At 36.1% G+C, this 23737-nt stretch overlaps 4 protein-coding genes across 8 annotated transcripts; all 4 read left to right on the top strand.

The window, feature by feature from the left end:
* The first annotated feature begins 2186 nt into the window (after positions 1-2186).
* LOC103957406 (ascorbate transporter, chloroplastic-like) lies at positions 2187-14455 on the top strand. 3 transcript variants are annotated; one of them, XM_048566104.1, is made up of 7 exons: positions 2187-2626; positions 3642-4234; positions 4552-4659; positions 4955-5110; positions 5530-5745; positions 6327-6542; positions 14399-14455. In XM_048566104.1, exons 1-7 carry the CDS (start codon positions 2572-2574, stop codon positions 14438-14440), a joined length of 1386 nt encoding a protein of 461 aa, XP_048422061.1. In that variant the 5' UTR covers positions 2187-2571; the 3' UTR covers positions 14441-14455. The 3 variants fall into 3 exon arrangements, with proteins under 3 accessions (XP_048422061.1, XP_048422062.1, XP_048422063.1); XM_048566105.1 differs by lacking the exon at positions 14399-14455 and adding an exon at positions 12864-12905 and having other exon boundaries at positions 2188-2626; XM_048566106.1 differs by lacking the exon at positions 14399-14455 and adding an exon at positions 10092-11579 and having other exon boundaries at positions 2188-2626.
* A 96-nt stretch (positions 14456-14551) lies between these two features.
* Positions 14552-15378, top strand: LOC125469051. Its single transcript, XM_048565945.1, has 4 exons — positions 14552-14596; positions 14704-14833; positions 14911-15116; positions 15208-15378. Exons 1-4 carry the CDS (start codon positions 14552-14554, stop codon positions 15376-15378), a joined length of 552 nt encoding a protein of 183 aa, XP_048421902.1.
* On the top strand, positions 15001-17599 carry LOC103940146 (probable aquaporin PIP1-2). Of its 3 annotated transcripts, XM_048566115.1 has the most exons (6): positions 15001-15116; positions 15184-15306; positions 15409-15482; positions 16313-16608; positions 17070-17210; positions 17312-17599. In XM_048566115.1, exons 3-6 carry the CDS (start codon positions 15470-15472, stop codon positions 17405-17407), a joined length of 546 nt encoding a protein of 181 aa, XP_048422072.1. In that variant the 5' UTR covers positions 15001-15116; positions 15184-15306; positions 15409-15469; the 3' UTR covers positions 17408-17599. The 3 variants fall into 3 exon arrangements, with proteins under 3 accessions (XP_048422072.1, XP_048422073.1, XP_048422074.1); XM_048566116.1 differs by lacking the exon at positions 15001-15116 and having other exon boundaries at positions 15409-15570; XM_048566117.1 differs by lacking the exons at positions 15001-15116; positions 15409-15482 and having other exon boundaries at positions 15189-15306.
* Positions 17600-19933: 2334 nt separating this feature from the next.
* On the top strand, positions 19934-22364 carry LOC103957408. Its single transcript, XM_009369563.3, has 5 exons — positions 19934-20088; positions 21009-21146; positions 21241-21360; positions 21557-21659; positions 21740-22364. Exons 2-5 carry the CDS (start codon positions 21052-21054, stop codon positions 21989-21991), a joined length of 570 nt encoding a protein of 189 aa, XP_009367838.1. The 5' UTR covers positions 19934-20088; positions 21009-21051; the 3' UTR covers positions 21992-22364.
* Positions 22365-23737: the final 1373 nt, after the last annotated feature.

Genomic DNA, 23737 nt, shown 5'->3' with positions numbered 1-23737 from the left:
CCATGACTTTTTTTACATGAAAATTTAAGAACTTATACATTTCAATAGTGGCCAACGCACATTTTATTGTAGGATCGATTGTAATAAAAATGCACTAGCTGCAGTTAATTTTTATCCATTTTACTGTTACATTGAGTTACGTGACTACTCTGACTCGCTTTTGAGCAAAAAAAATATTTATATCCTGTAATTTTAAACTACTTGTAAACTCTATTTTCGTGTACATAATCAAATTATTCAAAGTTGCATAAATCTCTTCTTTTCTCCTTGGTTTTTCAAGAGCATGAAAGACTCATCTCTTTTCAACTAACTAGATCTTTTATTCGGGGGTATTGCATTAATAAGACAGGTAAAGCTAACCAAATTTTTAAGGGTAAAGTACAAAAAATACCTCAACTATTAGGATCACGACAGTTTCATACCTCATTTTTAAAATTGACAATGTCATACCGTATCTTACGAATTTGTGACAATATCATACTTCCGTCAATTTTTCTGTTAAGTGCTAACGTGGCTTGATTCGGAACCTACTGTCTATTAAATAATTATTAAAAACTAAAAACAATTATTTAATATTTTTAAATATTAAAATAATAATTATAAAAGGTAGAGGGAAAAAAAAAAAAAAAAAACCTTCATTTCATCCCTCCCCTCCTCCCTCCTCCCTCCTCCCTCCTCCCTCCTCTCCCCATCTTCATCTTCTTCCCTCACCTGCAAATCCCAACAAAAAAAAAAAAAAAAATCCAATTTGTCTTCTCCCACACCTACACTCAATTTCCCCCACACCCACACTCACACTCTTCTCCCTCCTGCAACCCAAAAAGAAAAAACCCCAAACCCTGTCGGCGGGAAGATGGGTGCGCAGAGAAGGTGGAGGATGGGTGCAGAAGAGGATGTGGAGAATGGATAAGAGTATTAGATTTGGGGTTTGATGGGTTTTCAATTTTTTTTTCCTTCCTTCTTCTTCTTCCTCCTCCGCAGAGGAGTTGTTGGTTTTCAAAATTTTTTTTTTTTTCCTTCCTCCTTTTTTTCCTCTTCTTCTTCTTCCTTCTTCTCCTTCTTCTTCCGCAGGGGGGTGTTGATGGGTTTTCAAATTTTTTTTTTTTTCTTCCTCCTTCTCTTTCTCCCTTTTTCTTCTTCCGCGCTGACCGCCCCGGGGGGGGGGGGGATTTTTTTTTTCCCCCTCTTCTTCTTCTTCTTCTTCTTCCTCCTCCTCCTCCTTCTCCTTCTTGTTCTTCCGCAGGGGGGGTTGTTGGGTTTTCAAAATTTTCTTTTTTTTTTTGGGTTTGTAGGTGGGGGGAAGAAAATGAAGATGGGGAGAAGAGAGGGGGGAGGGGGAGGGAGGGACGAACCGATGGTTTTTTTTTTTTTTTTAATTTTTTAATTTTACTTTTTATTATTATTTTAATATTTAAATAATATTAAATAATTTTTTTTAGTTTTTAATAATATTTTAATGATTTTTAATAGAAAGTGGACTCCGAATCAAGTCACGTCAGCATTTAACTGAAAAGTAAACGGCCACATCAGCATTTAACTGAAAAGTAAATGGCCAAGTAACGGAAGGTATAACATTGGACCAAATTCTAAAGATGAAGTGTGACATTGTCAATTTCAAAAGATGAGGTATGAAAATGTCGTGACATCAATAGTTGAGGTAGTTTTTTGTACTTTACCCAATTTTTAAATTAAGTTCGTAAACCAAACGATCTGTTACCAATAAAAAATAAACACGTTAATTAACACTTAAGTAGCAAGAGGCTATTTACCACAGTAATGAAAATGTGTTGACAAAACTATTGTTGGACCAAAAGAAAATTAACACTAAAATAGTAATCAAATCATTAGCGTCCACACATTTGATATACAAAATTTGATCTCTTTGACATTAGGCCTAATAAAACTGACGTTTACCATCCCCACTTTCAACGTATTCCTTAGGGTACGTATACGAATATTCCACGTCGGCTAAATTACTAGGCCAGAAAATTTAAACAAAAATAAACACAACAAATAAATAACGAAAGTATAAATTATGCATAATCGTGAGTAGCCATTGCTCCGTTGTTCTTAAGGACCCAGATTTTTTAACGCCATTCTCAAAAATACCCATACTCGTTCCCTCTAATTATCCTTTCACCCATCTAAATCCACCGGATATCCAACTTGCATGGAGGGGTATTTGGATAACTTTGTCCTCTTCCCTTCACGAGAATGATGCGACACGTGTCAGCCTGTCGACCGATCTTCCTTCGAGTACAACGCCCACCCAATTTTCCCGCTTGTTTAAATAATAAAAAATAAAAATAAAAATCAGAAAAAATCTTGCATAAAATGTTTGTATGAGAAAAAAGCCTCTGGTTATCCTCTCGAGCGTTGGGAGAGAGTGAAAACGACGGAAAAGCAACGAGGCACACAGAGAGAGCTCCAAAACGGCGTCGCATCGATTCGTCCCTCACAGTCACTGCCTCTAAGCTTTCTGGTTGTTCGACTCTCTGGGTTCTGAAATGGAGTAAGAATTTTGTTCGATCCACTGAGATTATAGCTTCTTTTTTGTTGGAGATAAATTCAATGGCGATCGGAGGTTTGATATCGAACCGGAATTTCGGTTCTTTTATCGGTTCAGGTATAGTAGCTTGGCTTTTCTAACTTGTTCTATATATTTTTTTTTTCAGTATTTTTATTTTTGGTTGCATTTTGTGAATTCTTGCTTGTTTGCAGTGGAATTATTGCATGCATGCGGTTGAATTTGATTGTTTTATTTTTTGAATTTTCCAATTTTGTGAGGTGAACTACTTAATCTAGTTGCATGTTGCTTCTTCCGCCTTACATTCTATGTGGATAATTTGGATATGTTGATAGATTTTCAGTAGCAAATTATTGATTTTTGTGATGAATTTTGATGGGAATGTAGTAATTTAATTGAGGATAATACTTGTGTTCCCCCAATGGGGGAATGCACATAACCCACTTCTTTCGAATAACCTATATTCACCATATGAATTTTATAATCAAAACCGTTTAACTTCTTAAGCTTTATTTGAGGATCATCCCTATAAACAATCATTCGAATCGAAGAACATCTAGTCATCCAAATATATCGATAACTAAACAATCTCCGATTTGAATAAATTTTTTATAGGGATGATCTTCAAATGAAGATAAAGAATTTGAATGGTTCTGATTATGATAATTATATGCAAAAGGTGGGAAATGCATTCCCCATGAGGGAACGCAAGTATTATTCTTTAATTGAATTCTACTATTGAATTCAACAATTCAATACAATTTGCGGTTTTCGGTGCATGTAAATTTTTCCGCCAATAAATTTAGATGGGTTTCTTGTTTTCACACAGACATGGATATGTACATTTATGTGTGCATGTATGTATGAATATGTGCACGTAAGCACTAAGCAAGAAACTACCTTTTTCACTCAACCACTGAGCAAATTTGGGAATAATTTTGTCTTGCTAAGTTCATTAAGGACTTGCTTAATTTGGCTCAACAAAATTTGGACAAATTATATACCAGGAGACTACAAATAGATAATGAGACAATTTAGGATTGCTGATACTGTTGAAATTTTGATGTTTCAGAGGCGGTTACATTGTTACTTTATGACTCTTTGATATTGGCAGGAAAGGTACGTCAAACAAACCACGCCATTGTGCATCAGAAGGGAGAGCGTCTGTATTATCAGGGGAAAACAGTTTACCCAACTTTATGTACTCCCAGGGCTAGTGGTTCTATATCTGGATATTCATACAGCCCTTATCAGCGTGCAATTGATTCTTCAGATACAAACGTTCTGAAGGCAACAGGTAGGGTGCGTGATGAAGGCAATAACCCTTATCTAATGTCCTTGCAATCTGGTATAAGGTCTCAGAGCACCATTACTAAACAAATACTTAGAGGAAGATGTAAAAGCTATCTTTCTTCGAATCACTCTTTTAGAAGTTGTATCCAATCAAGAAAGCTGGATAAGCTTGATTACGGGAAATATCATAAGTATGAACATGCTAAGGTTAACAGGACCTGTGCTTATTACAAGTCGGAGGAGAATGACATTACAGAATCAGAGGTGGACTCACTCACATCAATAGAGGGGTCAGGTGAAGCTGTTTTGGCAGCCAGAAATGTTCGTAAAGTACCTTCTTGGTGGGAGATTCCCAAGCGCTGGGTGATTGTACTCCTTTGTTTTACAGCATTCCTATTGTGCAACATGGATCGTGTGAGTATTTTTCTGTTTTGCATCATTGTGCATATATGTTGTTTGTAAGGTTCAAGATATATAGACACACTTATATATACATACATATATAGCCTCTTTCCTGACAACAGATACTCTTGTATAATTAGTTACAAGATGTCTCAAGCTACCAAGGCAATTCTCTTCAAGATAAAAGTATTTCCTATATCATAGTAACCTTGATGTTACATCATCGTTAAACATAAGCATTGCACAACTCAAAAATATGTTTTTAATGTATTGGATTTTTAATGTGATACTTCTCAATCAGCTAACAGTGTAAAATTTTTATATTGTAGGTAAACATGAGCATTGCAATACTTCCCATGTCACAGGAATTCAACTGGAATAGTGCAACAGTTGGCTTGATTCAGTCCTCCTTTTTCTGGGGTTACCTGCTTACTCAGGTTTGACTAAGTATACTAATGTATGCGCATTACTCAAAAATAAACTAACTTTAATCTCCTAAGCACACCTTCATTCTTAATCTCCTAAGCACATTAGTGGGCATCTAATCATGGTTGTGTCCTTTTATGGTCTAGAGGATACTGTTTTATTAAGAACAGCATATATTTGTTGTTCAAGATACATATATGATATATGCTATCTCTTTTTCCCATACAGATGTGCTTAGAAGCTACAATTTCTACTCTCAGTTCTCCTGCATGATCGTATTAATTTTATGATTGCTCTTGTATATAGATTCTTGGAGGCATTTTGGCAGATAAAATTGGTGGAAAGCGTGTATTGGGTTTTGGAGTGATCTGGTGGTCAGTAGCGACAATTTTGACACCTATTGCAGCAAAAATCAGCCTCCCTTTTTTGCTTATCATGCGTGCTTTCATGGGGATTGGTGAGGTTCGTCTTTCTAGTGCTTTGCTTTGGATCTCTAATCCTATTTTACCCCGATTCTGCATTGTATTAGTTGACACTTGACACTTACTTTTCCTTTAGAAATTGGCTTTGAACAAATCATTCAGCTTAAGAAACAAAACAGGAGTAAAATAAATAACCTAAAATGATTACCCCTTAAAACTTGTAAAAGAATGAGGGACTTTTATTTGTATGACAAGTTAATTTGGACACCAATTGTCCCATTTCACTTTTGTAGTTTAGCACGCAGAAGTTTTCTTTCAGGTTTTATGTATAATTATTTAAATTTTTTCTCATTTGATATTTAATTGTATCTCAGCTTCCTTTCTGAAATAGGATTTTTCTCTTGGTAATTCAAGTGAGGGTTATCATTGCTGAACAGATATTCCTTGTTTGTTTCACAGGGTGTCGCTATGCCTGCTATGAATAATATACTCTCTAAGTGGATTCCAGTGTCTGAGAGAAGCAGAGCACTTTCACTAGTATATACTGGCATGTACCTTGGTTCTGTCACTGGGTTGGCCGTTTCTCCGATTCTAATCGAGAAGTTCAAATGGCCGTCTGTGTTTTACTCATTTGGCTCTCTTGGTAGTATCTGGTTGGCATTATGGCTGAATAAAGTATGTTCTTGCTTCCTTCAACATTTCAAATACTTGAATTACCTTGTCTACTCTTGATTTAAGATAGACTATTTCAAAAGAAAAATAAATATTATCCTATCTCCGGACCGTTAATATGTTCTTGTTTGAGCTGTGCAATATCCAGTAATGCTTTCATTTAGAAAGGAAAGTTTGATGTGATATGCAATTGTAGTGTTTAATGTATTCTTTGACTCACAATGGTATTTGACGAAAATTTGTTGGATAGACTTGCTTTGATTTCTCGGGGCGACAACTTTTTTCCTTTCATTTTCGGGATTGTGTGAATGAACTGTGGTACTGAATCTTCATTTTTAAAAGTGTAAGTGTACAGAATTATTGTTATTAAGGTCACTTGTCTTTTGAAATATGAAATGATTTACACTAACTGTTTCTCATGCCCATTCGTCGTACTTAACTGGTGATCTTCTCCTTATACCATGAAAATATAATCGGAATTAGACATGACATGTATGAAATATACGAATGAACTGATTTGAGCTGCATTTTGATGTTGATCCATTAAAGTTAACTCCAGACCATCTTTATTGTTGTATCGTTAGGCATATAGCACACCAAAAGAAGATCCAGAGCTTAGCGCAGAGGAAAAAGGACTTATCATGGGTGGAACTGGAAACACATCTAAGGAGCCTGTTAAGGTCATTCCTTGGAAGCTAATATTATCAAAAACACCTGTTTGGGCTCTTATAGTCTGCCACTTTTGCCACAATTGGGGAACCTTTATTCTATTGACATGGATGCCTACATACTACAATCAGGTACGGAATTGATTCCTCCAAAATTGAGCATACGGGCACTCACATGTATAGGAAAAGATAATAGATCCATGCAATCTTTCGATGCAGAAAATAATAATATGAGAGTTTTCATCAAAAGAACTTAGGTTAAGTTTATTTTAATAAAAAATCATGCTATAACTTTATTTAATGAAAAAACTTAAACTGTAATGAAAAACCCTTAACTTTTAATAAAGAGGACAAAAAAACTTAAATTTTAATGAAAATGACATAATTTTAATATTAAAATAAAAAATAAAAAAATAAAAACCTGACTCGCCTAGATGCCTGCGTCCATCACAGACACTATTTATGAAACAATACTATACTGTTTATGAAACTTAACAGTACTATACTATTTATGAAATTGAACACTATACTATTTATAAAACTAAACGGTACTACACTATTTATTGTCAAGATTTATAAATAGTGCCTAGTTCTTGGTTCACTTTTGTAAATAGTGTTTAGTTATTAGGTCCTGTTTCATAAATAGTGTATACTAATTGGTACATTTTCATAAATAGTGTCTCATTCTTGACCCAATTTTATAAATAGTTTCTCATTTTTTTATCCAGTTTTATAAATAGTATATAGTTCTTGGTTCACTTTCATATATAATGCCTAGTTCTTGGTCATGTTTCATAAATAGTGTCTAGTTTTTTGTCCAATTTCATAAATAGTGTATAGTAATTGATACAGTTTCATAAATAGTGTCTCTTTTTTAGTCTAGTTTCATAAATAGTGTCTCTTTCTTGGTCCAGTGTTTTATATTGAACACTTTCAATTATTTATATTCTCTAATCATACAAAGAACCAATTAGAACCGGAGGTAATTGAAAATTCATATGGTTCACAACTCAAAGTTTTTTTTTGGAGTTCCTTATGTTATGTTAATGAACTCCACAAGTTCTCTCTAAGAAAGTAAGAATGCTTTTATTTTCTTCCAAAAAAAAAAAAACCCTTCTCCAGCAAGTTTTTTTATTTTTATTTTTTTTATGAACCCCCTTTCTCCTGCCATCAATCACTCCACATAAATATTTTTATTTTTTAAAAGTTGCGGCATACATTTGAAATGGATAAAAGACTCCATTGAAGCAAATACATAAGCTGGAAAAAACACCAGCACAACAAACCAAACAAAATCTGGGAAAAAACGCTGTGCAATTGCACGGGCGTAGATAGGTTTTTTTTTTTTTTTTTTTTTTATTATTATTAAAATTCAAAGTTTTGAAGCCGTTTTCCTTAATAATATTCCAAAAGTATTGTCTCGAACAAATGACAGTGATGATTCTTCACTAACAACAATTTGGCATAATATATGTGCATATGCATTTAAGTTGGTCAATTATTGTGTGTCTTCAAATCTAATAACTCCAAGACTAAATTTGTAAAGACCCCAGTGGCGGTGGAATTATTCGAAATACGAAAACTCTTGAGAACTTGCTATCAATAACCTTGAAGTATCGCATGGAGCGTGCATTTCCACTTGCATTGTAGAAATTTTGATTTGTTGGTCCCTGTTATTCTCAACTTGTAATTTACTTTGGAGTGTGATTAAGACAAATAACAAACGAAAGTGGAAAAGAATCATCTATTTTGTGGGAGTCATTCATCCTTCCTCATATCCTCCAAAATGACTTTTGACGGTTTGCAACTTGTTTGGAAAATAAATGTGAATTTGTCTCTCAAGAGTTGAGGCGTTTTCCGTATATTTTAGTCTGGTCCAAATAATGTGAATTACGCATTCTAACTATTTGCAAACTTGTTTGGAAAATAAATGTAAATTTGTTCTCTCAAAAGTTAAGACGGTTTCTGCGTTTTTAGCTTGGTCCAAATAACGTGAATTACGCGCATATATGTTGTTTTCTAATTCCACAAAAACAAAAATACTTCTAAAACGTAAATAGAACGAAACAACCAACGCATAATTGTGTTGATTGTTGCAGGCTTTGTCATTGTTTTGGAGTGACGAGTCATCCTCTAATTACTACACCTACCTACAAAAAAGTAGCTGGTCCACTCACACATGTTCCATACTTGACCATTTAAGTCAATAACCTTGAACTATCGCATGGATTTCCACTTGCTTCGTGGAAATTTTGGTTTGTTGGCCCCTTTTGTTCTCAATTTGTAATTTACTTTGAAGGGTGATTAAGATAAATGACAAACAAAAGTGGAGAATAATCATCTATTTTGTGGGAGTCATTCATCCTTCCTTTTATCCTCCAAAACGACTTTTGACAGTTTGCAACTTGTTTGGAAAATAAATGTGAATTTGTCTCTCAAGAGTTGAGGTGTTTTCCGTGTATTTTAGCCTGGTCCAAATAATGTGAATTACGCATTCTGATGGTTTGCAACTTGTTTGGAAAATAAATGTAAATTTGTTTTCTCAAGAGTTGAGACGGTTTCTGCATTTTTTAGCTTGGTCCAAATAACTTAAATTACGCGCATATATGTTGTTTTCTAATTCCACAAAAAACCAAAAGACTTCTAAAACGTAAACAGAACGAAACAATCAACGCGTAATTGTGTTGATTGTTGCAGGCTTTGTCATTATTTTGGAGAGACGAGTCATCCTCTAATTAGTACACCTACCTACAGAAAAGTAGTTGGTCCACTCACACATGTTCCATACTTGACCATTTAAGTCAATAACCTTGAACTATCGCATGGATTTCCACTTGCTTCGTGGAAATTTTGGTTTGTTGGCCATTTTTGTTCTCAACTTATAATTTACTTTGAAGTGTGATTAAGATAAATGACAAACAAAAGTGGAGAAGAATCATCTATTTTGTGGGAGTCATTCATCCTTCCTTTTATCCTCCAAAACGACTTTTGACAGTTTGCAACTTGTTTGGAAAATAAATGTGAATTTGTCTCTCAAGAGTTGAGGCGTTTTTCGTGTATTTTAGCCTGGTCCAAATAATGTGAATTACGCATTCTGATGGTTTGCAACTTGTTTGGAAAATAAATGTAAATTTGTTCTCTCAAGAGTTGAGATGGTTTCTGCATTTTTTAGCTTGGTCCAAATAACTTAAATTACGCGCATATATGTTGTTTTCTAATTCCACAAAAAACCAAAAGACTTCTAAAACGTAAACAGAACGAAACAATCAACGCGTAATTGTGTTGATTGTTGCAGGCTTTGTCATTATTTTGGAGAGACGAGTCATCCTCTAATTACTACACCTACCTACAGAAAAGTAGCTGGTCCACTCACACGTGTTCCATACTTGACCATTTGAGTCAAGACAACTCAGCGTGTGGATTGTATTGTGAACTATTACGTACTCACCCAGCCTTATAAAACACTCGTAGCTTTCCTTGTGCTCCTAAATCAATTCTGATTGTACACTTCTTCTTCATTCTTCAATCGTCTTTGCCTTGATTTTGTTAAATTAAGATGGAGAATGACGGAATCATGTGCTTGAAGAAACTCTTTCATACTTCCATTGTGGTGCTACTTTTTCTACAATGTTTCAACCCTTCCCTATCCTCTGGATTCTATAATGTTTCTGCCGATTTCAGAGCAATTAGCCATCGGGTGGTGACGAGGTGCATAGAGAGTGAAAGGGAAGCACTCATTGCTTTCAAACAAGGCCTGGTGGATGACTATGATCTCCTCTCCTCGTGGGGAAGAGAAGAACACAAGCAAGATTGTTGCCAATGGCTTGGCGTCCACTGCAGCAATCGAACCAACCATGTTACTCAACTTCATCTTGGATGGTCTTATTTGGATCAAGCTTACGCACTTCAACAGAAAGGACGCCCACAGAATACCTATTATTATTTGCAAGGTAAGATGATGAGTCCTAAACTGATTAAGTTGAAGCATTTGAAATATTTGGACCTTTCACAGATTAACTTCAATGGAAGCCAAGTTCCAGATTTCATTGGGTCTCTTTCCAACTTAAGGCACCTCGATCTCTCTTATGCTTCTTTTGGTGGTCAATTTCCAAGTCAAGTTGGAAACCTTACCCACTTGCAACATCTTGATCTCAGCTTCAATCACTTTGCTAATGTAGAAGATCTGAATTCATGGATGCCTCATCTTTCTGCTTTAACATATTTGGACCTGAGTGGAAGCAATCTCAGTAATGTTCGTGACTGGATGGAAGCAGTTAATAAGCTCCCCAAACTTACAAACTTGTCTTTGTCTGATTGCAGTCTTCCTTTTCCTCTAACTCATTCCAGTACTCCTTTTAACAAAAATTCTTCTAGATCTCTTGCTCATGTTGACCTCAGTTCCAACCAACTCACTTCTTCCATACTTCTTTGGTTGTCCAAATACAATGCTAGCCTTGGATATCTTGATCTCAGATCCAATAACTTTGCTAATGTAGAAAATCTGAATTCTTGGCTGCCTCATCTTTCTGCTTTAACATATTTGGACCTGAGTTACACCAATCTCAGTAATGTTCCAGACTAGATGGAAGCAGTTAATAAGCTCCCTAAACTTACAAACTTGTCTCTGTCTTCTTGTAGTCTTCCATCTCCTCTAATTCATTCCAGTACTCTTTTTAACATAAATTCTTCTAAATCTCTTGCTCATGTTGTTCTCAGGAACAACCAACTCCCATTTTCTTCATCTTCTTCCATATTTGTGTGGTTATCCAAATACAATGCCAGCCTTGTTTCTCTTGACCTCTCTTACAACCCAATTAAAGGAGGGATTCCGCAATCTTTTTCCGGGTTATGTAATCTGCAAGAATTGGGCCTTATAAACAACACTCTGAGTGGACAACTTTCCTGGTTGGTTCAAATATTAATGTCTGCATGCCCTGATCAGAACGCATTAAAGACTCTGTACCTCTCATCCAATCATCTTTCTGGATCAATTCCTAATCTCACAAACTTTTCATCATTGCAAGAATTATCTCTCTATGGCAATCAATTGAGTGGAACAGTACCTGAAAGCATTGGGCATATGTCTAGACTCGAGATTATCAACCTTGAATTACACTATCAGTAATTTGTAAGAAAATGGTCGTCTTCAATGAAATGCTTGCCTTGACATTTCGTGCAGTAAATTTCAAAATAACTATCGTCACGGTAATATGGTTGTATGCGAAAACCAAGTTAGCTAAAATTCCTCATGCGAGTCCGGAGGCCCTCGCATTAACAATAATCACACAATAAACGAACAGTCTCAAGTGAATACAATGCAAGGAACTGTTGCTAAAAGATGAAAAGTAGTGTCTTGGTCAAATGACAGTGATGATTCTTCACTAACAACAATTTAGCATAATATATGTGCAAATACATATAAGTCGGTCAATTATTGTGTGTCTTCTAATCTAGTAACTCTTAAGACTAAATTTGTAAAGACCCCAGTCGTAGTGGAATTATTCGAAATACCTGCAACTCTTGAGAGCTTGCTTGAAGTATTGCATGGGGTCTAAGTCAAGACAGTACATTTCCACTTACATCGTGTATATTTTGGTTTGTAGGTCTCTATTGTTCTCAACTTGTAATTTACTTTGAAACTTGATTAAGACAAATGAAAAATGAAAGTGGAGAAGAATCATCTATGTTGTGGGAGTCATTCATCTTTCCTCTTATTCTCCAAAACGGCTTTTGACTGTTTGCAACTTGTTTAGAAAATAAATGTGAATTTGTCTCCCAAGAATTGAGGTGTTTTCCATGTATTTTAGCCTGGTCTAAATAATGTGAATTACGCATTCTGACAGTTTGCAACTTATTGAAAAATAAATGTAAATTTGTTCTCTCAAGATGTAAATTAAATTTATGTACCCACTCTCCCTCTTCTCATTAGATCTTCCATTGTCTGCGAGAGATGCGACAGACCGAAGACAAGTGAGAGTCAGTATGTAAAAAATAAAAATAAAAAATAAAAAAAAATAAAAAAAAAAACCCATTACCAAGAGAGCACTTAGGTGGGCGCCTAACTCTTACGTGATTTTGTTGGACAATTTGATCTAAATCGCTGAAACACTGCCAATTTTTAGAACAGTGAATAAAGTAACATATCGGTCGGAAATTAAAATGAATGAAGAAGTCAAATTGACATATAAGCCATCAAATTTGAATTTAATGTTTAGTATTTGACATCACTTTTGGAGATGCTCAAGTTGGTATATAGTTTTTCTTCTTCATTCCTCAATCGTCTTTGCGTTGATTTTGTTGAATTAAGATGGAGGGTGACGGTAGGTGCCTGAAACTATTTCATACTTTCACTGTGGTGTTGTTGGTCCTAAAAAGTACACAATCTATATGGTGCGCATGCCGAGTAATACTAAGAGCTAACTACATTATTCAATGGCTTAAATACTGATGCAGCATTGCCAATCCAGCTTGGTCAGATGAATATCTCGAATGTGGTGATTTGGTGTAATGCTTTGCTCTCCATTTTCAAGCTCCACTTGCTATTCTTCCAACATGATCCATCAATTTTGTTAATCAATTTCCTTGCTAAACTTCAAATCAAGGGTGTAAATAATTCAAATATGACAGTTATCGAACTGCAACTCCAACCCAAACAAAACAAAAATGCTTCAAATTTTTCCATATAATTGTTGTAATCACTTAATCCATGCACTTTGATATGCCACATTCAGATTATGCCAAAGACTAATTTTCCTATATAATATACCAAAATTCTAAAAGCAACTTAGCAGAACATCTTTAAAAAGTGACCCAACCTTGAAATTTCAGCCTAGTTTTGCTCATTTCCCACCTCGGTGAGACATTTTTGTGAAAACCCATTTGTGTCTCTGAAAATATACGAGCCGTCATAAATTACTTTCATAAAACTGTAAAGAGCTATGGTGTTTTGAGCTTTGTGGGTTCCAATTCCAACCATGTTGTTTATGCCTCACCGTTACATGAATCCAATTGCCTTTATAAAAACAACATGAAAATAAAAACCCAAGACCCCATTAAAATTTTTCAGATTCATCAAAAGCCCTAACATAAAAGAACAAAGGTATCGGAAGAGAACCATGAGATTAAAAAAATCACCTTTTCACCAATTGAAGTAGGTCAGCTTCAGCAGCAGCCTCCATCCCCAGCCTTCAAGTGCAGTTGCGAAGCCTATGAACACAGCAACTAGTAACCTTGTGAACATATAAGTTACTGATTTCAATACAAAATTCGTTGTATAAACACGAAAAAGAAAAGCAATGAAATTTCAACGTAATTAACAAAACACCAAAAACTCACCCAAAAACACATGCATGAGCTCTAAAATGGTTTTAGAAAACATGTTTTTTTAGGCTTTTTACAGTAACCGTATTCTTTATGCCGACACTAAACTTTAAGTTCATATGGAAATCTATTTATACGTCAAGTAACACACTAATCTGTAAATATTTTTTCACAAATAGTGTGCAAATTTCTGTCTTTCAGTCTGTTGTATGCTTAGGATGTGATAAACATATTAAAAGTTTGCGATTTAATATGATTACTCACTCCCAAATGTGATTGTTATTCTATGAATTCGCTAAAATGTAAGGATGTGTGTATTGTTGTTTTTGAAACCCTTTGATTAGTAGCACAAAATTGAATATGAGATCTTCCTTTTGGTAATATCTTAAACTGCTTATGATATACATCCTAAGCAACCATGCTTACAGAAATAACATGCACTAATCTACAACAGTTTTTAATCTTACAAAAGGTTCTAAATACACTCGTGTGTCACATGATTTAAAATGTGCAATTTAATTACGATGTATTTGGATTGCACATTTCAAATCTTATGACATACAGGTGTGAGTGTCTTAGATTGGTGAATTTTACTCATCTTTTGAGATATAAACTTGTTTCGTTCCAAGTGAGTAATTAAGTAAAAATAGTACTCATGTGACCAGCAGGCAGCAAGGATGTGGGGCATCTCATATGCATGCAATGGCTAAACCTACTTACAAAGCTAAACGAAACGTCGTCGTCTGTCAGAACATTTCCGGGGCAAAAGGCAGAGGAGAAAGATTTGACATTCTAAAGAGTGAGAGTGAAAGACTGGGGCGATGTACAAGAAGAAGCCGCTATGGGACGAGGGAATAATACCGAAGGCCTCGTCGGAATCTGAACGAGACCGCCGTCCACCGCCGTAGGCGATCCGGCCAACTTGTTGACCACCAGAGAGTTTATAGCGAGATACGCTCGCGCTCCGGAGCAGCCTCCGCGACTTTCCGCCGAGTTGTCGTTCCTCCGCGTCTGCGGCCTCCTCAAGTTCCTCCGGTCGGTCGCCGAGTCCGGTTCCTCCATCAGCCTCTTCTCTCAGACGCAATCACTCCCCGAGCTTCAAGGTAACCAGAAAATTACAAAATTCCTAGTTCTGCTTAATTTTCTGATTGTTGAAATTGATTTAATTATTGTTTTACAGTGGTGCCCACTCTGTTTCGGCACTCGCTGACAGATTCGGACGATGAGATCGTGCAGAATTTGGATCACATATTCGGCGTCGAGCCGCTGAAGATCACCAACCCTTCAACCGATTCCGGGGTCTCGCTTGCGCTTGGGGTTTTGGAGGGTTGCTGCCTGCTTCATCCAGACAGCGCGGTTTTGGCTCATCAGCACAAGGCCATTCAGGTACTCAATGTAGCTAAATAGCTCAACCAAAATCTATGGAGGTTGGATTACTGAGATGAGAATGCAGTTTTCTGTAATTGGGTTTTTGTAGGTTTTGATGAATATATTACCGAATCGCGGGGTGATTGAGCAAGGAGCTTGTTTGGATGCTTTGATTGCTATTATGTTGGATTCCTCAGCTAATCAAATGGTAAAGCTTCAAACTTCAGTTTCGCGTCAAATTTATTGTGATTGGTTTCGGAGCGGTGATTGGGTTTTATGATTGGATTGTTTTCTTGTGTGTAATGTGTAGGATTTTGAGGCTTTTCATGGTATTGAGGAAGTTGCAGAGCTCGTAAGGGACAAGCAAGTTGATGAGAATCTCTGGTTTTGATTTAATTCTCTTTGCTTGCTTGATTCTCGTTGTCGTGAGTTGTGATTTGAAGCTCTATCTGCTTAGTATAGTTTTCAAAGGGTACAGTCTTTTGAATGATTAGTCCTCTTGATAAATTCTGGGGTGAATGTTAAGGTTTTGGCAAAAATAGGTTTATGGTAGCCACACAGTTGTTGTGTGAGCTACTACTTCTTCAAAATCATCATTATCACGAGCAATGCCATTTTTCGGCTCTTTCATCGGACTATTCTTAATAGAATCCCATCTTTCCTTATTTTCTATATTTTTAGTTAAGCTATGTCCTGTTGTGTATTTTCATGTTTGTCAATTGAGTAATGAGGTCATCTGCTAGGAATGAATTAGACTTGAGGAATCTGAACACTGGTGTGCCTGGGAAATTTGGAGGACTTTACTGTTTTACTTGGGTGTGTGAAAATTGATGAAAAATAAATAAACCACTTAACAAAAAGAGAAGAAAAAAGTGAGAACTTTAGATTATTGGGATTAACTGTAAGGGTTATTTTTCTTAAATTCTTGTATAGTTAGCAATTTTTACTGCTGAAAATAAGAATAGTAGAGTAAAAAAATTTGGATTGGTTTAAGATATCAACTTTGTTCCTGATCTTCTTGTTGGATTTACTGGTCTTTTATAACTTTACCTCACAAATTCAAATTTCTGGAAAAATGAAAATCTGCATCTTTATTTTGCTGTAAAAAGTTGACAGTGTATAATTACAGCCAAAAATGAATTCAAACCATATGTTTCCTCACCAATTTTCATATTTCGTTGTAACATTATATTAACCTTTGATATGTTGGGCAGGTGGTCACATAAACCCAGCTGTGACATTTGGTCTCTTCCTAGCAAGGAAGCTCTCCCTGACCAAATCCGTGTTCTACATCATCATGCAAAGCCTTGGCGCAATGGCTGGTGCCGGGGTGGTGAAGGGGTTCCAAAAGAAGCAGTATGAGTTGCTCGGCGGTAGAGCTAATGTGGTGAACCATGGCTATACCAAGGGTGACGGCCTTGGCTTTGAGATTGTTGGGACTTTTGTTCTTGTGTACACAGTTTTCTCTGCCACTGATGCCAAGAGAAATGCCAGAGACTCTCATGTCCCTGTAAGTATATCTCACCTTTGCTTGAGTACTAGTTTACACGCTGCGCTCTTAACTATTTTCTGTAAATGTTGTATTTATGCATATGTCTACTTGTATCATTGTAATGCCATGGTTACTAAGGCATAGATTTCATTGAGTTTTGAGTATATTGTGATTGACGGTTAGCTAACCGCCACTCAATCGTCATTGCTAATTGCAATGTCTTTGGTTGAAAGTTAGTGTTTTTTGGCTCTGGTACATGATCACAAACTTTTCTTTGTGCCAAAATTACCATGCCGATTAGTCAATCTTCTCTGTGATTTAGAACGTGATGAAATTCTTCAAGGTTGTACATAGTGCTTGTTGGAACACTTTATCTACAATACTCGAGCATCACACGAAACTCTTCCATGTAGTAGCAACTGGTATCCCTTTTGCAGCTATGTCTATAAACTTGTTCTTATATACGAATGGAAATGCAGATCTTGGCTCCACTCCCCATTGGGTTTGCTGTATTTTTGGTGCATTTGGCAACCATCCCCATCACCGGAACTGGCATCAACCCTGCTAGGAGTCTCGGGGCTGCCATCATCTACAACAAGGGCCACGCATGGGATGATCATGTGAGTGAAACTAAATTGTTTACATCATTAAGTTGCATCGATCTAAATGTGCGAGCGAGGATACGTGTCTTACATCTTCAATGATTTTGTTTTGTTTGCAGTGGATCTTCTGGGTCGGACCATTCATCGGAGCTGCACTTGCTGCACTCTACCATCAGATAGTCATCAGAGCCATCCCATTCAAGACCAGGGATTGACATAGTAATCCCTTTCGGGTCTTCCCGTCGGGGCCTTGTTCTGTCTAAATGCTGCGATTGTGTTTATTTCGTTCGTTGTGTTTTAATGTCGAGAGTGGAGTATTTGAGGTGCTAATGTGCATATATGTTATTTATCCTGTTACATTAGTGGAAAACTTTATTTAATTTATTTATACTTTGTTATTATGTTAATCCTTGTTTTTACATTGGAAGGCTTATTTAATTAATGACTTGGTTAGCCACATTTAAATTGTCTAATCAACAAAATCATTCTCGAACCGAGTTGATAACGAGAGATAATGCGTCTCCTCTATATTTCCCTTTTAATTGACACATGTTCCTTTACTTAACTGTAAATTTAACACAGTTACTTTACATAGAATTTGATTAAAAAGAAAAAACTGAAAAATTAAAGGCACAAGAGCTGATGAAACCCAACCTCCCCACCATGCATTTCGGCCACGAGATGGATCGATTAGATTAGATATTCTCAATCTATCACTGCAGCCACCACCCCCAAACCCTTTAGCATCCTCCCCCAATCAATCGATACGATATTCTCAAATTTCAAACTTCACACACTGTTCGCCGGCTGTGACGAGATGGATCGATTAGATATCCCAAATTTCGAACTTCAAACTTCACACGTATTGACGAGAGTATGGGAATTTGAAAGGAGAGAAATGAAAGGAAATAAAGCTTCTCCGCTGTGAGGAGCAGCGTCGGCGGGGATGGGGTGGTGTCACTGGTGTGGTTGCAGTGGTCGGAGGCGATAGGTTGTGTGGTTGTAGTGGCCATTGGCGATGGGATTCTGTAGTTGCAGTGGATAGCTATCGAGTGGGTTTTTATTTTCTTTAATTTTTAAATTTTCAATTAGTTTATAAAAAATTAGCAGTGCTAAGTTTGGTGTTCAATTAATAGACAAGTGTCAAAAAATTGAGAACGAGACACAAAAAGAGACATCAAATTCGGGACAGCAGATCCCTGACCCTCGAAAGGTTGATTTAATTAATGATTGGTTTAAATTGTTTAATCAACAAAATCATGCTTAAACCGAGTTAATAACAATAGAGAAGGTTATTGATTCTCCAAAAAAAGTTTCTACTTAATTTCTTCGTTATTTTTACAAGGGAGGTTAGATCGTTAGGCATTAGGGTTTCATGATTCGTTTTGTTCGAGAGGGATAAAGAAGAGAGGTAAAAATATTATATTTTAAGTAAATAGGTCAAAAAACTTGTTAGACCGTGTTTATACTTAAAATATGTTTTGTTTGTTCGTTTATTGTGGCACCTAAGTTTTATTGTGGCACCTAAGTTTTCTTGAAGTTCATTCACAATGGATGAATTTCATACTTCCTATTATAGTCTTGAATAAAATGATAAAAAAGGGAACACAACAAAGCTGTTCGGGATGTGACAATTGAATATCACCATATTATTCAGCAGACAACGATTGAATAAAGCGTTCGGCTGGGAATGATAGAATATCATAATTATGATTCAGCAAAGGACATCAGAACGAACGATGCCAAACATTGTGACAGCTTATGAGCATTTTCAAAGGAGATGTCAAATTTCAAACGTAAATTTAAATTTAACAGCTTATATAACACCTTGATATCTTTTAAAGTTTTGTTCTTCACCTAATATGTCAAATTAAACTATATTTTTATTATAATAAATGTTTTTTTTTCTTTAACAAATTATATTTAACATTGAAGAGGAGGAGAGTGGGCTTAATCTTACAATGAGTTAACAATAAAGTGGTTCAAATTCGCATTTGGCGAGAATCGAACCTAAGACCTCTCACTTACAAGTGAAGATGAATACCACTAGACCGTAGTACTTAGTGGCATTATGATAAATGTCATGCCACATTAGATTTGGCTTTTCGTTAGAAAACATTGTTGTTAGTTTTTTTTATTGTTAATACTGATTTGAACATTTTTTTTAAAGATGCTCTAAGAGTATACGGTAGATTTCAATGGCCGAGCTTTGGTAATTGGTAGTTGGAGTTAATGCTGTCGAGTGGTGCACTTATAAGATTTTCAAGTAATTCAGATTAGGCTGCATCTTTAGTTGATTCTGAGAGCACCCTTTACACGAATTTAATTAAGGCATTTTTTTCCTTTCTATTGTTGATTTAACTGGAGGCATTTTATTTGAAGATACCTTGGCATAAACAAGATCCTTTGTTTGACTTGTTAAACATATGTGTCGTGCTCTCTTTTTCCTAGTTCGACTTTTACTGAGATCCCCTGCAATGCAATTTTTTTTTCTTCGAACAAACGATATTATCTACACTAACAGAGAGGGAAAGTGGGTTAAGCCTTATAATGTGCTAGCAAGAAAGTGGTTCAAATTCACTTTTGAGAGAATTGAACCTAAAACATATCACTTATCGATGACGGAGAATACCACTAAACTGTAGTATTAAGTGGCACATCCACATCCACGTGTTCTATCAAAAGTTGTTTTTTTTGTTTTGTTTTGAAGGCAGACAAATTGGGTAGCAACAGAGGGCACCCAAAAACAGACACAAAGCCCGCCCTTCAATTCTTCCCCATACAAAAGCCCAAATTCGAGTAACCCAAACTTTCCTATCACCATTTCTCCCACTTCTCCCTCGACATTTCTCCATCTCTCTCTGCCCGTTGTCAGCCTTCACGCCACCTCTACCAGGTAACACCGCCACTCATCCTCCACTGCACTTGCTGAGTTTTCAGTCTCTAGCTATTTTATCGGAATAAGTTCAATTTTTGTATTTTTTTTCTATTCATATGGTTTCGATCAGTGCATATCCAATTCTCCGAAATGAACCTTTCTGCTTTGATTTGTGCTGCGAAGCAATCTCTGCTAACTTAATAAAACCCATATAATATAAAGCTTCAATTTTGATTTGAGTTCCAGTCTTTGAATTGTTTTCTTTCAATTTGGTAGCTTGGTAGAGCAATTTGCTAAAGTGGGTAGTTCCTGTTCCCCTCAACTTTGCCGAAAGATTTGAAATTTTAGATGATGTTAGGATTCTGGATATGGGATTTGGTGGGTTTTGATTAGTTTGTTATCAATTAGATGGGTTTTGAGCAATGATGGATTGAATGGGCTTTTGCTGGTTTTTGTGTTTAGTTTATCTTTGGTTTATCTGTGAACTAGTTTTTCTTTTAGTACCAAAATAAAATTTAATTGATGTCAAGGGCAGTTTAAATAAGGTTTTAGTAGACAATGGAACTTGTTTTTCGTCAAATTCTCCTTGTGATGTAGTTTTTGTAAGTCATCCAAGTTCGAAAGATGAATTCTTCTTTTAATGATTCAGTTCTGTGTTGAAATCAATTCCCGGTGTTAATCTTCCTTTCGTTGTTCTTTGGATTACAGATTCTATGTTTTGTAAAATTTTAAATCTTTAATTTGTTGTAATACTTGATTGCCTTGCATAATTTAATAATCCTAGTAAGCTTTTTTATTTATAATGTATATCTTGTTGGAAATTCTCTCCATGAAACTTTGAGCTTCTTCTCTTGGTGGTTAATAACAGATAATACAAACTATAGTCAACCAAACAGCTAGTACACTGCTGTGCTAATCTACTGCTTTCTTGTTTCTAGGTAGAAATTAATCATTGGTTGGAGAACCTAAGGGGAGGCAACTATGTCGTTCATAAAAGGAGATTTACTTACGAGAACCAGAAAGCTGGTGAAGGGCCTGGCCAAGGCCGAGCCTGTTTGGCTCAAAGCCATGGAAAAGTTTGCCCCTCTCTTTCTCACCATTTTGTAATTCTTGGAATGCCTTTTCGTTTTACTTGTTTGTTAAAAACATCATGTATTGTGAATTTTTCAGGGCACCGCCTGTAACGTTTCCTCGTGCAAATGCAATTCAGAAAATCACTCTCCCAGAGGATGTTTACATAAAGAAGTTTTTCCAGAAGCATCCAGATTCCAAACATGAAGATGCCATCAAGTATGGTTTATCTTTGTTTTTTGGTATAATATGAGTTGTTGTCTCGTTACTGTTGTTTGGTCTTGTCATGAGTTTATCCTTGGCTAGTAGATGTGGTTGGTAATTCAGGATTGAACATGTTGCGTGAATCCGAAGACTTATTAACTTCTTATCAGAAAACGCAAGGCTTATTAACTTATTCATCATGTTTGAATAGGATTTCTTCTTTTGATCCTCCTCCAGCCCGTATATTTGGTTTGCGGGTACTTGAGTTGAAAGAGCAAGGTGTTGCTGAGGAAGAAGCAATGGCAGTAGCTGATGTATGTATTTGGATTTCCTGTCCCTAAATGTGTGCGTTTTCTAAGTTGTTTTCTGACTGTTGGTTCACGTTGTCTTCTAGATGGAATACCGGATGGAGAGAAAAGAGAAGAAGAAGGCATATTCCCGCTTGAAGAAAATTGCACGCCTTCAAGGGAAGAGGCCTCCTCCAAACCCATATCCCAGCGCTATCAAGGAAATACAAGCTGAGGAGAAGAAGTATGTTCGCGACCGTTTTTACAATCCCAAAATTATTCAACTTGTAAGGCAATTGCAAGAGGACAAGGCAGCTGAAGCGCAGGAGAGATTCAGAGCAGGAGGAGGTTCCTGGTAACTTAAAGTGCCGTATTTTGATAATAATTTTGGAGAAGAACCATATCATTGGAGAAGAACCATCTAATTGGGACGCCAAGGTGACTGTTTTCCAACTAAATCACGTTATGTCATCTGAGCAAGTTAAAACACATGACGTCGGGTAATGGGCTTGACATACACCACCACCTTGGCGTCTTGGTTCGACTCTCATGGTTAATGGATAGATACGACAGATAGAATCCAGCTACTGAATGTGTTTTGTATGCGTTCCATTAATGTGTGAAGATTGTGCATCAGCATGTCTTATCATTTCATAAGCTGATTCACCGTCAGAAGCTAGTGCTTTTTTACCAGTGATGATATTAAAGTCAAAGTGTAGTTCGATGTTGTCACCATCTGCTTAATCAACTCTCACCAAAAACTAGCAGCTGATAAACGACACATTCAATTACAATCAACTTCTATCGGTTCAGATTACCAATCTAACATTTTAGATTGTCTAACAAAGGAACATTTCTCCGAGCGATAAATGATATACTCGTAATAACAATTCATTTGGCAATATCGGGAGTAGTTTGATTGGAAACCAAAAGAGGTATCAGTAGAGCTGAAAACAGTATGCATTGGCAATTGGTGTTCACATAATGGGTGGTTTTCCTCCTAAACAACGAATTTAACAACATTCTCACACGTAAAAAAGGTAGTAAACATTTTCTAGGCAACCAAACAAGTCCTAAAATTAATTCCTTGCACGCAATCATAAAAGTTGAAACATATTTAGATATGGTAGTAAACAGTTAACTCTTTAAGGCTTCACCAATTCCAACCAACCCCCTAAATAAAATTATTAAATTTGCTCGGATTGATGATCTAACTTCCAACAGTATTCAGCTCCCTCTATGCTTCCTACATTTAATTTCTTGGGAGACAGTTTTCTTCACTACGAAGTCAAATGGCAAGTCTACATGAGCTGACAAGGCAATGTGCTTACTTATTCGAATTTTTTTTTTCCTTCGTAAATTATATTAGTTTACGATATTGTCTTGTCAATCTATTATTTAGGCCTTTTACAAATAGCCGAAAAATTGAGTTTGACTCCAATTCAAAGCCGAAAAATTTGAGTTTGATTTCAATCTATTAGCAGATGCGATTTAAGTTGCTTGGTCAGAGTAGTATACTCGTCTACCCAAGTTTAAAATTACCTACCATTTATTAAATCAGAGTATTTTTTAATATTGAATTGTCGAAAAGGGAAATATTTTTGCTCACCGACTCATCTATCACTGTTAGATGAGTTTAAATTTCAAGATATATGAAGTGGATAGATTCAAATTTCAAAATTTAAAGAAATATCTGTCACCAAAGTTGCACATCATCACAAATTGGATTGTTATGTTGAATTATATAAAGAAAGCTGTATTTGCAAGTTTTACTTTTCAAACATAAAAATCCAGGCCGACGATGGTCCCAAATATCGAAACTAAACGCATGAACATCTCTTGTCTCATAGCTATTTTTGGGTGTGGCCACCTATTTAATGCTCACTTGACCCTACAGCTAGCTAGCTGTAGGACAATTATTTTGGTGACAAAAGATACTAATCAGTTAGTGAAAAATCAATAGGAATCAATCAAATGCACAAATATCAACTGTAAATTAACCAAGCGAGAAAATTAGCGTTGATCCTTGAATTTTGGTCGAGTTGAAGCTTTGGTCTTTGATCTAAGAAACTGTGAGTATCGAGTCCCCTAAACTTGTTACTATG

This window comes from the organism of the source record quoted next, unplaced genomic scaffold, assembly GCF_019419815.1.
Source record: "Pyrus x bretschneideri cultivar Hongxiangsu unplaced genomic scaffold, Pyrus_bretschneideri_v1 Contig40, whole genome shotgun sequence".
Lineage (NCBI taxonomy): Eukaryota > Viridiplantae > Streptophyta > Magnoliopsida > Rosales > Rosaceae > Pyrus > Pyrus x bretschneideri.
This window is presented reverse-complemented; position numbering and strand designations above follow the sequence as displayed.